Source organism: Symphalangus syndactylus, chromosome 21 (genome assembly GCF_028878055.3).
Source record: "Symphalangus syndactylus isolate Jambi chromosome 21, NHGRI_mSymSyn1-v2.1_pri, whole genome shotgun sequence".
NCBI classification, from domain to species: Eukaryota; Metazoa; Chordata; class Mammalia; order Primates; family Hylobatidae; genus Symphalangus; species Symphalangus syndactylus.
The window spans coordinates 7,773,868-7,788,797 of NC_072443.2; the positions used below are offsets into that span (position 1 = coordinate 7,773,868).

At 34.7% G+C, this 14,930-nt stretch overlaps 1 protein-coding gene across 6 annotated transcripts in view; it reads right to left on the reverse strand.

Moving 5' to 3' along the window:
* Positions 1 to 14,930, reverse strand: part of CADM2 (cell adhesion molecule 2) — a 1,117,716-nt gene that overhangs the window by 97,263 nt on the left and 1,005,523 nt on the right. For all 6 annotated transcript variants that reach the window (XM_063630530.1, XM_063630529.1, XM_055260304.2 and 3 more), the window contains one exon: positions 9,164 to 9,342. In XM_063630530.1, the coding sequence (XP_063486600.1) occupies positions 9,164 to 9,342 (179 nt within the window). The remainder of the gene's footprint in view (positions 1 to 9,163; positions 9,343 to 14,930) is intronic.

Sequence of the window (14,930 nt, forward strand, 5' to 3'; positions counted from 1 at the left end):
CCCTTCTTATTTAATAGATAAATTTCATCAAAGATTAAAGTAGCTTACAGAATCCTGAACCAACATTTTTGAGGATAAACTAAACGGTGCTGCATTTTGGAGGGTGAAGAGAGTACTATGCACACAGCACTAGTTTTAGTGAATTCTAATTTTGACATAAATGTTTGTTAGCTGCCAGTTTTTAAAAGTAATAACATGAATCCAAATGCAATATTCTATATTGCAATACAAAAGGTTAGTTAAATAAAAAATAAATGATAAGGTAATAATGTTTCAAAGATTGTTATTATAACCTTGCTAACCTATAATTTAAGAAAACTATGAATGTCTATTTACAGGTAATTTTTGCACATGCATATTAATAAATACGCCCACTTTGACATATCCTTAGAACACAATCCCTGAATAAAACTAAATAATATTAGAATAATTGTGAATAAACATCGATTGAGCTTCACTTTTAATATCCACTCCTATCACCTGTATTTCTAAAGATCAGAGCTCTCATGGGCAGGCAGGTCTCTCTATAAAAGGTTGAATTTCAGTTAGCAAAGTCATTTAACTTTGCAAAAAGATGAAAACACATGCTTGGAATCAATTGCATAACTCTTTAATTGCAAAGATGTTTATTAGAAAAATTAATTAATCTATGCACAGTTCTTTATGTTTTGAATTACTTAATTCTATAAGTAAGGCACATTTCACCTGGGTTGCTAAGTAAACACGTCTTTTTTTTTTCAATATGGGATAGAAACTAAAGGTTATTATTTTGGTGACCAAGGAATATCAATTATTTCCCTGATTTTATCCAGAAATCAAGGCTGTTTGTGTGTATGTGTGAGTGTATATACATATATATATATATATATACACACACACACAACTGTATATTCGTGTATGTGTGTATATATGTGGATATGGATATGTATGTGTATATACGTGTATGTGTGTATGTATTGCTTCACTAAAGTTTCTTCTCTTGAAAACAGCGGGAGAGACAGACAGAAACAGATTTAAATATTAAATAAATATTTACTGAGCACCTACTATTTAGAAGGCACATTCTAAGAGCTAGTGGTATAGAAATAAATAAGATGCACAAAATATCTGTTTCCTAGGAGGTCACAGTCTAGTGTGAGGACATAGAATATATTCACATATACAGATTCATACATATATGTGTACATATATATATGATATATATGCATATGTATATATATACATGCAAACATGTACATACACACAAATAGCTAAACTATCACATAATGATATATGCCTTGTAGAGTATTTAATTGAAGTGATATGTGACTGGGGGACAATTTAGTTGGTAATGGACAAAAAAGGCCTCACTGAGAAATCCCATTTAATCTGAGATCTGAAAAAGAAATCAGTCTTGCAAAGATCAGCATTTCTGGCAGCATTTCTTGTGCATCTTGGACAAGCATTCCAAGCAGAGGCAAAATTTCTAAAAAGAAAATGACCTTGACAACTTAGAGGAGTTGAAAGAGGACCAGAGAGACAGAAGTGAGTGTGTGAAGAGTGATGAGAGATGCCACCGATGTAGGCAGCAGCCATAAAACGCAGGGCTTGGAAAAGTAGGACAATGAGAGTTTGGGTTTTGTACTAAGGATGATGAAATGCCTTTGTGTAAGTTAAATGGGGAAACGACATGAAGAGATATGCATTTAAAACGTTTATATATTGAAGCTATGTGAGAAAGAGATTGAAGGTGTGGGAGTGTGGAAGCAGGGAGCCTATTAGACTATACTTTAGTAGTCTAAGCCAGAGAGGATGATGGAGAGAAGTGGCCACATTGGGAATGTGATTCGGAAGCAATGTTGATGGAACTTCCTGATGAATTGGAGAGAAGGGTAGAATAGAATCAAGGAAAAATTTTAGAATCTAAAACAAGTACATATGTTGTTACAATATGTGTGAAACTATATTGTAAGAAGCGACAAAGCAGGTTTTATGTAAAAATCTGTATCTTCTACTTAGGAATGCCATTGTTTCTGAAAACTAATGCCAAAATTTCCTCCCATGGGCCATTGCATATCGCTTGAAATCCCTAACAAATGAGCCAATTAACACACATATACTTGGGTAGAAGAGCTCTGTACATTTTGGTAAAGCTACAGCCTGGCCTTATTTCCACATAAACAAATATAGAAAGACTGAGTGCCACAGATTCTATCCTTCTCTTTACTTTATTTTATACTGCAACTGAGATAAAAGATTATATGTAAATAAGGTGAGAAAATATTTTTTAATGATGAAATTGTTTAGTGATAGAAGGCAGGAATGAGGGTTTTTTCCTATGTACATTTCAGTCTGTGATCCATCTAGCACATAGAAATATTTACTTCAGAATGGTATCTCTGAACAGAATTTTTACTCTAAAAGCAGAAACCTTAATGTATCTACTTTATGCTCATCTTAAAACAGAGACATAATTAAGCCTTAACTGTGTTGAGTGTGCCCACACACATACACTTTTTAAAATGTTTTGTAATGAAAATAGTGCTCCTGTCTCTACTGTTTTATGCCATTCCATTTCTCTCTGCAGAGTTCAACAGCATATTCATCCAGTCAGAGGTACACCTTTCCTACAGGCATCAGAGCTCTCCCTGCTTATTCATGTCCAGAAATGATAGCGTTTTATCTCAGCGATTAAAGAAGATACTGTTTTAAGAATCATCCAACTAGTTACTGCCTGGAAACTCTCAACCAGAGATGAGAGCAGCAACCATAGGGCTCTTCCATTAGCACACTGTTTGTTGCTCGGTATGGATGTCTTTCCCATCCTTTTTTCCCTCCACTGTATATTTTCCATCTATGCTTCTAAGAAAAAGGCTCCAAAGGAAAAATGCTCATTACGAGTACACAGAATTAACTTACCAACTGGTAGGTCTGTTTCCATGTGAAAGAACAGATTTTAGTTGGATCCCTTTTTAATGTTTGCTAGGCTTTACATCTGTCCATAATCCATGGCTTCTTTTTTTCCTTCCCCAGCCACCCATACGAGCTAGAAGATGTACTCTCCTAGTTCTCGGTGTGACCTGTAAAGATCACCTTGCCTAAAAAAATCATGTAGCCTCTCAATACTGCTAGATGTTTTGTTGCTGGATAATTTAACAGTAAATGCACGTTGCAGGGGCTGCCAACCTTCTAGGCTAGCTACACATTTACTATGAAGCACAGAAGGACATTTTTCATTGTATTGTGATGAAAGTTCTCAGATCATTGATAATCATGACATGAATACATGAGAGATATATCTGTGTAAGATTAGGGATGTATTGTTATATCATATTTGCTTAGTTCTATGGCAAGAAAATTTTAAAAGCAAATTTAAGGTATTACTTTATGATGTTCCTAATCTGTTGCTTAATGATTACTGCATTCACTGACATATATATTATTTTGCTAAATTTAGGGTCAAGTACCGATAACTCTAAAGGAACTGAATTTATAATTTGCACATCTGTTACATATTTGAAAAAGATGATAGATGGATTGGAAAAGTCTGTTAAAATGAAAGAAAACATACCATCCATGACTCAATTCTTCCTCTCCCATAGTAAGCAAGTTAACTGACATGGAGAATCACTACCCAGGACAGAAGAGGGAACCTGGGTTTACCTACAGTCTCTGAAAACGGTATGTGTTTACATGAGCAACAAAGCTTGCAAGTTTGGCTTGATGCAGCAGTCTATAATACCTATGTGTACAATTTTCTGTCTTTCAGTGTTTTTTGACATTTATTATTACCAATAAAAGCTGAGTGAAATGAAAGTAGCAGTCTTATTGATTCTGAGGAGCTAGAAAGGCACATTTAATAGCTTAATACCTTTTAGTAGATCAAAGCACATAGAGATCTCTAGCAGTAATATTCTCTATTAAAATTCTAAAACTCTCTAAAACTCCAGAACACTTTTTAAAATAATGAATCCTACCAACTAACAATAAAATATGACGTATGCTATTCTCTATATATGTTACTTCTGAAGTAAATTATCCTGGAAACAGAAAAAGCAGTATGATATTTCCATCACTGTTTAATAGACACATGAACAAATAAAACAAACCGTAACAGTCAAGTGATATTTTAGAGAGACCAAGATTATCAGAAATTGTGATAAACTGATTAGCAGGACAGAAATATAAGCAAATCTTGATTCTAACTTACTATATAGTATCATAATAATAATTATAGAGATTTTACTTATCTTACATGGTTGTAAAGATAAAATTTGCTAGAAAAGCAAAATATATACATGTAAAGAAAATGAAATCTGTGGAAAGGTGCATAGTGGGCAATTTCATTCTAAATGATAGTAAGAGTTAAGATAATAAAGAAGTGATGAATTTTTATAAAACTTATTCGTACAAGGAGAAAATAATGAAGTAAGGGAATAAGTTAGCACAGTGTTAAATAATTTTAACACTCACATAGGGTTACTACGGTAAAAGAAAAAGTAAATTTGAAAAGGAAGGGGGAATATTACAAAAAACTTTATGGAATAGTGCATCTCAACTCTGCTGTAACTGTGAGACAACATGGGTTCTCCTCCAAAGCTCTAATCGTTATCCTTCCTACCCTTGTCTACAATCTGGACCTGCCATTGATAGTATAGCTATTGGCAGAAGGAGAAATTCGTTACTAATTTTTCTGCTGGTATTACTGTATTTCTTCCCAGATCCTGGGGAAGGCTTTGAGCATGGAGGTGGTATTAAAGAGTTGCAGCATCTCTGTCCATTTCCCATTTGTATTTTGAGGAGTGGTTATTAATTTCTCTAATGAGTTTAAAGGGAGGTAAAAGAGACATTGGGAAAGTTAAGAGGGAAGAAGTTTAGGGTTTGGGGTATGTGGTAATTTGCGTTTCTCACTTTCCACAGACGTTCTTTCTCAAAGCTTCCCAGGTCCTGTACATTTCTGACTCTTTTATGAGTGTATTTTTAATCAATTGATGATAAACAGAAGAGCATGCATTGCTTCCAATCACAAAATAGCATTAGCGTAATACCACTGGTCATTCCCTATATCCATTCCTTGTATGATAAAATGGTATCATCTGCTGTGTTCTCTATAGTGAATGGATGCACATCCGGGTAGTTTCTGCTTGAAGACAAGATATTCAACCTATATTTTCTGAACTTAATGTTGCATTAGAGAACAAGGGTGACTATAACTTATGTCTTGCTTTGTACATGGTCAATTTGTTATATTGTTGCGTTTTTAAGACATTTTCTATCTCATAGAAAAAAATTAGAATTTTCTCATTTTTCAATAGCATTAACCTAATTTATGTTCTGGGTAGCTTTCAGGGAAGATTATGAGCAATAACTGTATGCAACTCATGGGCAAGTTTCTTAACAGAGGCTTGGAGTTTGATTGTCCTTCATATAATAAGACTACTAGAAATATAATAATAAGAATAGTCTAATTTATTATATATCTGTATAACTGGCACTTTGCTGAGTAATTCCATTTATAATGTATGTCATATTATAAATGAAGTTATTAATTTATAATAATATTTATCATATTTATATTTAAATATTTATTATAATTATTTATGTTTACAATATTTATAAATAATCGTGATACGTTACTATTTTTCAACATTCCATACAGTTGGAACTACACAAAGTGTGAACATCTACCACATTGTATGACCATCTTACTATAACTCCCTATAACTTCTATTTTGTGTCACAATTATCTAAATGCTTAGCTTATCTTCCACATTAAACTATAGTCTTCTTGTTTGTTATTTATATTTGCTCCTTTGTACCTGGTAGATAAGTACTACATATCTATTGGGTAAGTGGATTAATTTTTCTCTTGATCCTAGTTCTTCAAATGTTAAGAATAGCAATGGGTCGATATTCAAAGCCATTAAAACTATGGATATAATCATCCATTGTAAATAAATAAATAGTATGACCACAATAATCACAAGAGATATACTTCAACATTTTTATAAAGAAGCAAATAGAAACTACTGTGCTCAGAGGAATTAATTAGTATAATTATGGCTACCAATTTAACAGATAAATTTTTCCATTGCCAAGCTTGTTCATAAAATGTGCTACTTTCTTTCTTAACGGAACCTCCACAGTGCAAATGTTTCTTAAGCATGACGTTTAATCTTACAGGTATTAGTATGTGACTCTGGTTAGGCCTTTCATTGAGGATAAATTTTAGACCGGCAGTTAAATTACTACATGTGGTCCTAATGCTGAAATTTTTAAAGGTGTAATTAGGAGGGAGTGGGGGAATCACCAGTGTCTCTAACACAAAATGTCAGTGGTTTTAACAATTAAATGTGGTAGCATTTAAATAATGCACTTCCATTGACACTCAAACAATAAAATCTAACTATTTTGATGGCATCCAGATAGTAGATGATTTCACAGGAAAGTGCTCAGACCTCCATCAAGTTAGGAATCAATAGAATCTAAGCAATTGTGGTAGAGTCAAAGACACGGGTCTCAGCTCGTGAAAAACCCTCTGTACTAGAGCTGTATTAAATTATCACCACTAATGTAAAATCAACCTTGGTGTAAAAGATAAAAGGTTAAAGTTCTCACAAATGATCACTTATCACTCCATTCCCAAATGCATACAGCATTCATTATAGATCGAAATGCCACTCAAATTTCATCATTTAGTAAGGTTTTGAAACAGCCAAACCATTAACAGAAGAGAGTAGCTTTTTATATTTATACAACTGGTGACTAATGAAACATTATACCCAGTGTGCAAAGGGGAAAAAACCTTTATTTTGCCATGAACCCAATTGGCGCCCCATTTAAACACAGCATAATATGGTTTCCCTGTTTCATCGAGCCTCTCATTACTTGTGTCAATAATCCTAGGTAAGCCACTGTTGAACTTCACAGCATTTATCTAGCAGCATGAATAGCATTAATCTATGGGGTGCTTTTCATGAATTGTAGTTCAAAAAAAAACCAAAAATGACTTCTCACAAAGTGCTTAGGGAAGTATTTATCAGAAATACGTCAACTGCCAACTACCTAAAGGTAGCTTGGCTATTTAGGAAATCATGCTGTTGGCTAACTTGCAAACACTGAGAAAATATATGAATTTTCCTGACTTGAGCTACTTTAAAAAAATGATATACTTTTCATTTAGGTATATTATTTTTTCTGTCACTTCTCTTCTAATTCTCAATATTTTATGTCATATTGCTTTTGACACCAGGTGACATGCTATACAACATGTCCCCAGGTTCTCAGAAACTGTTGGGTGAGAGAAGCACTAGGAAAATTACGGTGAATCAGATAGACTACACTTTCCTTACACGACTGCATGATCTAAACATCCAGGGAGCATCAACTGAAATCTACTCTTGGATCCTGCTCTAAGGAACCCACTTACCTTCCTGACACACCCAGTGGTTGTAACATTCTCTCTGGCAGAGAGGCCAGCAGGGTCTGTCTACAGGGATTATCCCATTTAAATCCAATTTAGCAGTCTAATTGGATTAGGCTAATTTTTCCAAAGTTGAATTTTGTACAATTCATAAAGTGCTAGAAATTCAACTGCTAGTTCTACTATTTTCTAGATGTTTTACACGAATAGCCTATTCATTGTGAGCCTTTTGTTGCTTACCATAGCAAAGTGGTATTAAGTACTGAGAGATTTTATATAATAATGCAACTTCAAAATAGGAAAACTGTATATTGAGTGAACATATTAATTTTTTCCAACTTTGGCAAAATGAACAAAATGAATACCTGGGAAAAATAACTCTCGTTAGATTAATTTTTCCCTAAAATTAATCTCTTTACAAAGAAATAGGCTAGACCCCCAAAATTCTTTTTGGAAAGGTATGGAACAAACACATACGTCTTTTAGTATTCCATAAATGCATTCAAGGGAAAGATATCAAATAAACATATTTTGTCCATAGTTTCTAAGATCCACGATTTATGACAGCACTGGGTTATACACAACTCTCATTTAGTATACTGTAATATTATGTTGAATATAATACTAGTCCCAGAAAAGTTTTCTTAGTGAAATATGATGAAAATCTTACACTGGCTAATGGCTCTTCCTAGTGGAGATTCGCAATGCACCCTGACATATACAATAAAGTCTGAGAAGTACTGTAATAAAGAAACCTAATTTTATTTATTGCAATATTCATCAATCTCATAAACATTCATCTCCATCTAACAATATCTAAAAGAAGCTACCTTATGAAAAACCCATTGTGGCACTTGAAAGTTGGAAAAAACAGAAATTTTATTGACTCATGGCAACTGGTATTTCTTTCTGTGATTTTATTATATTTACTCAAATTGTGAGATAAGTAGAATCAAAAAAAAGTCTGTAGGAACTGTAAATTATTGTTCAATGAAATTAATGCAGTTATTGTTAATATTGTACACTCCCATTTTTGCTGCATTTTAATGACACTGCCATTCTTTGTGAAACCAAATTACAGAAGTTATAAAGTATATGTTTATGATAATACAATAAAAATTAGCTTAGAGGAAATGTAATTTTCATGATTCTGGATTATAAGTGAACGCATTTATTTAGAGAATTTAAAGACAATCAGCCGGGTGCGATGGCTCACACCTGTAATTCCAGCACTTTGGGAAGCCGAGGCAGGCTGATAACTTGAAGCCAGGAGTTTGAGATAAGCCTGGTGAACATGGCAAAAGCCCATCTCTACTAAAAATGTAGTGGTGCGTGCTTGTAATCCCAGCTACTCGGGAGGTGAAGCACGAGAATTGCTTGAACCCGGGAGGTGGAGATTGCAATGAGCTGAGATCACGCCACTGCACTCCAGCCTGGGCAACAGAGCAAGACTCTGTCTCCACAAAAAAAAATAAAAATAAAAATAAAATAAAGACAATCATTAATATAGTTCATGAGCCAACATGGAAGAAGTATATTTATAATTGAGAAAGGTTTTCACAAAAAAATATTTTTACGTATGTTACAATTTTATCAGTCTGACTGGGAATATGTTAATATTAAATCTTGGAGATATTTACGAGATGTCCTGAAATAAAAAAACATGTAATTTTGTTTACTGCACTTGAAATTTTGATATATTTAAACAGTTTTTCAAGTTACGCATCCTTTCACATACAATGTTTTCCAAAAGGTACTCACCATGCACAATGAGAACATACTCCGCGCTGCTTTGGCCAATGGTGTTCGTGGCTTCACATCGATATGTACCGTTATCCGTTTTGTTCAGGAAAAGAATGTTCAGCTCCCTACCACTCACAACCATTCGGTCAGGATCTGGTAATTCTCCGCCATCCTTTGTCCACAAAACAGGTTCTGGCCTATTGGATTGAAACATGCATGTAGATAGCAAAAATAAGAAATGTTACATATCTGTAAATTTAGTGAATCAATTTTTTAATATTTAACATGTATTTTGTACATAACCATATGCTAACTTCTATAAGATACCAAAAGGACCATCACACACTCACTCAAAAGAGTTGGAGGTATAGCAAATATAATCTGCTTCTATTCTATTTAATTAAGCAGATATGTATTCAGAGACTAATTTGTTGAGTCACAGAAGCAGTCATTTCTGGTCCTCTGCTCAAGTCCTGTGGCCCAGATTCTGCTGCTAATGGCTCACACCCCACATTGGAAGACTGCTCTTAGGCTACTGGGGCACATCTTCCTCAGATGTATTTGAATATAAGTAAATATAAATATTTATATTTATATAAATATATAATTTTTATAAATATGTATATAAAATATGAGTATATATAAAATAATGAATACTAAATAATATTATATTATAATAATACTAAATATATAAGTATTTATATTCCTACATATAAATAAATATAAAATAAGAATATAAAATATAGGCTGGGCATGGTGGCTCACACTTGTAATCCCAGCACTTTGGGAGGCTGAGGCAGGTGGATCACGAGGTCAGGAGATCGAGACCACGGTGAAACCCCGTCTCTACTAAAAATACAAAAAATTAGCCGGGCGTGGTGGCGGGCGCCTGTAGTCCCAGCTACTCGGAGAGGCTGAGGCAGGAGAATGGCGGGAACCCGGGAGGCGGAGCTTGCAGTGAGCCGAGATTGCGCCACTGCACTCCAGCCTGGGCGACAGAGCGAGACTCCGTCTCAAAAAAAAAAAAAAGAATATAAAATATAAAATAAATATAAAAAAGATAAAAATATTTGCACTTAGGGCCACCCCTGTGGCACAGCTTTGCTTGAAACCACCTGAATCTTTTTCATTTCACCTCTGCTGCTTTTCTTATTCTTTTAGAGGTTTTCACTGTGAGTTTTCTTTTAAAAAAATTCCTGCAAAGGATCCCTATCTCAAAATATGCTTTTAGAAAAGAAAGGATAAATGAACCATAGATTCCCCTCTTCAAAAATTTCAGCCTTCTGTAATAATTAATGATAGAAATGTTTATAGCAGCACTATTCACAATAGCAAAGACTTGGAACCAACCTAAATGTCCAACAACGATAGACTGGATTAAGAAAATGTGGCACATATACACCATGGAATACTATGCAGCCATAAAAAATGATGAGTTCATGTCCTTCGTAGGGACATGGATGAAGCTGGAAATCATCATTCTCAGTAAACTATCACAAGGACAAGAAACCAAACACTGCATGTTCTCACTCATAGGTGGGAATTGAACAATGAGAACTCATGGACACAGGAAGGTGAACATCACACTCCAGCGCCTGTTGTGGGGTGGGGGGAGGGGGGAGGGATAGCATTAGGAGATATACCTAATGTAAATGACGAGTTAATGGGTGCAGCACACCAACATGGCACATGGATACATATGTAACAAATCTGCACGTTGTGCACATGTAACCTAAAACTTGAAGTATAATAATAATAAAATAAAATAAAGAAATAGTTGTTAATAATATCTATTACCATCTGCTAGTTGTTATTCTAAGTAATTTACATTTATTTTCTGTAATTTTCAAAAGAACACTTGGATGAATATCACTTTTTAAAATGTACTGCATATAAGAATATAGGTGAGAGAAGTATTCAAACCCTGGTCTTCCTCTATAGTTGATGCTTCATCTACTACCTCCTGCTTTCTAACATGATGAATAGTTTTCTAGACTTAGTATGGAAAGTTTTCTAATTTCAGCATAATTTTATCACATGGAATCATTTTCTCAAAAGCTTTGTTGAATTTGATAGAAGTATTGAATTTATTTTATGTTATTGTGAACACAATTAGAACAGAGGCATTGAGTAAGTGATGTCTATGGGTATGGCATCCTTTCTAAGAGGAAGGATATATACTATTCAAACAAAATTTCGTAGACGGGATAAAAGTTGTGAAAAATAATAACAAATATTGTAAACAATATCAAAACAAGCAGATTGGCATTGTGATAAAGGAACTGATCATCAAGTGTTTAAGTACTGAAAACATTTGGAGAGTGTGATCCTGTAATATAAGAAATACGTATTTTCTCTTCTCCCCCAGCCCCTAACACAGTGCTCCTGAAGCGCCGATAGATAGGGGTGATAGCAGAAATTTTTGTTTTATTTAGCCTTTGACCCTAGTTCCTGGCAAGAAACTCCTAAGACCTTTATATAGTCATATGCCACTTAACTATGAGGATATAGTCTGAGAAATGTGTCATTAAGTGATTTTGTCATTATATAAACACCATAGGCTACATTTACACAAACCTAGATCGCATAGCTTACGACACACCTTGGCTATATGCTATAGCCTACTGATTATGCTATAAACTTGTACATCATGTTACTGCTCTGAATACTGGAACAAATTGTAACACAATGGTAAGTATTTGAGTGTATAGACATGGAAAATGTATAGTAAAAATATAGTATTATAATAGTTTGGGACCACTATCCTATATGTGGTGCATCATTGATCAAAGTGTTGTTATGTGGTGCATGACTGTAATTTCCTGAGTGATAGTAGATTCTGACACAGAGCTTCTAAGTCCCTTGGGAGTGATAAGAGAATCTTTTGCTCTGAGATGCTCCTATGAGATGTTCTAATCAGAAGTTTCTGGTGGGCTCCTAGGCAGCTTACTGGGTAATTACAGGTTGGAACTTTCAGTCCCATTTTCCTTTCAACCTCCAGGGAGCTGAGGTGACTGAAGGTTAGATGATCATCAATGGTCAGTGATATAACCAATTATGCCTATCTAAATAAGCCCCCATAAAACCCAAAAGGACAGGGTTTGGAGAGCTTCTGTATTGCAGAGCATGTGGAAGGTCCAAGATGGAGGCATGCCAGGAGAGGGCATGGAAGCTCCACTCCTCTTCCCGCATACCTTGCCCTATCCATCTCCTCATCTTGCTGTTCATCAGTTGCCTTTGTGAGAGAGAGAGAGAGAGAGAGAGAGAGAGATGATAGATAGATAGATGATAGATGATAGATAGATAGATAGATACAGATAGATACAGATAGATATAGATTTTTTTTAAATTTAAGTTCCACGAAACATGTGTAGAACATGCAGGCTTGTTACGTAGGTATACTTCTACCATGGTGGTTTCCTGCATCCATCAACCCATCATCTAGGTTCCCTCCCCTCACCCCCGACCCTGCAACAGGCTCCAGTTTGTGTTGTTCCCCTTCCTGTGTCCATGTGTTCTCACTGTTCAACTCCCACTTATGAGTGAGAACATGGAGTGTTTGGTTTTCCGTTCCTGTATTAGTTTGCTGAGGATGACGGCTTCCAGCTTTATTCATATCCCTGCAAAGGACATGATCTTATTAATTTTTATGGCTGCATAGTATTCCACGGTGTATATGTGCCACATTTTCCTTATCCAGTCTATCAATAATGGGCATTTGCATTGGTTCCAAGTCTTTGCTATTGTAAATAGTGCTGCAATAAATGTATGTGTGCATGTGTCTTTACATTAGAATGATTTATATTCCTTTGGGTATATACCCAGTAATGGGCTTGCTGGGTCGAATGGTATTTCTGGTTATAGATCCTTGAGGAATTTGTGTCTTTATATTAGAATGATTTATATTCCTTTACGTATATATCCAGTAATGGGATTGCTGGGTTAAATGGTGTTTCTGGTTCTAGATCCTTGAGAAATCACCACACTGCCTGCCACAATGGTTGAACTAATTTGCATTCCCACCAACAGTGTAAAAGCGTTCCTATTTCTCCACAGCCTTGCCAGCATCTATTGCTTCCTGACTTTTTAATAATCACCATTCTGACTGGTGTGAGATGGTACCTGATTGTGGTTTTGATTTTCATTTCTCTAATGACCAGTGATGTTGAACTTTTTTTCGTATGTTTGTTGGCTGCATAAATGTCTCCTTTTGAGAAGTGCCTGTTCATATCCTTTGCCCACTTTCTGATGGGGTTGTTGTTTTTTATTTTGTAAATTGCTTTAAGCTCCTTGTAGATTCTAAATATTAGCCCTTTGTCAGATGGGTAGATTGCAAAAATTTTCTCCCATTCTGTAGGTTTCCTGTTCACTCTGATGATAGTTTCTTTTGCTGTGCAAAAGCTCTTTAGTTTAATTAGATCTCATTTGTCAATTTTGGCTTTTGTTGCAATTGCTTTGGGCATTTTCATCATGAACTCTTTGACCATACCTATGTCCTGAATGTTATTGGCTAGGTTTTCTCCTAGGGTTTTGATAGTTTTGTGTAATATTCTTTATAATTAATGAATATAAGCAAAGTGTTTCCCTGAGATCTGTGAGGTATCCCACCAAATTAACAAAACCCAAGAAGGAAGTCATGGAAATCATGGTTTGTAGGCAGTTGGTCAGAAGTACAGGTAACAGCCTAGTGCATGTGAGTGGCATCTGAAATGGGAGGCAATCTTGTGGGACTGAGACCTCAGTCTGCAGTCTGACGTACACATGAATTGAATTACATGACACCCAATTGGTGTCTCATGAAAAACTGATTGTTGGTGGGGGAAACTGATTGTTGGTAACACACATTTTGGTGGTCAGAGATGAAGTGTCGTAGTAAATGTGTAAGTAAAAAGTAGTAAACAGTTTGTTTTTTCTGTCTTCAGGAAGATAAAAAACAAACAGGGAGGATGATTTTATCAGATCTACATCCATGAAAATTCTGAAAGAGCACTATATGATAACAAGTGAAGAAACTAGGTATATAAAATATTGGAAAAATATAATAATATGTATCACTCAATTAGATAGACAAATCACTCCCCTAGTATCCTTAATAAAAGCCAAATTATTAATAGTTCTCAACTTGCTTCATTTATCCTAAATCTTTTAACTGCTATTTGAACTTACCAATTCTTATTTTAAAACAGGCTGGATTGTCTTGTACTATGTACATCCTTAACATCTCTTGAAGCAGCAAAAAATGATAAAATAAAACTATGATTTGTAGCAATGTAGAAATCTTGTCCTTTCCACAAGGTTACATAAGACCCATATTAAAATAGCAGTTGTACTGGTGATACTTTGGGGTTTAGAAAATTCATCTTTATAATACTACTCAAAGGAAGTAATTTAGTATCTTAGGAGGCAAACTTTTCTTGATGTTTGAACTTGTAAACATACAGAGAAAATTGTATGCATGTATTTATACACTTCCATACACTCAAAATTATCCCCCAAAATCTAAACTGCCATGATTTTTTCCTAGTTCTGTTTATAATCTTTTTGTCTTATCTTAAAGCAAATGGCTCTGTAAATATGTAGTTAAATTCAGATGTTTTTTTAAATTGTCTACATAGAAATGCAGTTAAAGATCTAGATAAAGTATTCAAGTTGCCAACCTGTACTTTAAAACAAATTTTTTCAAAAAAAAATTCCTTAAAGGAAATAACAACAGAATCTACAAAACTGGTTAACAGGAGAATGTAGTTGTGTAAGTAAGTCTTTGCTGACACTGATCTAAATCCTT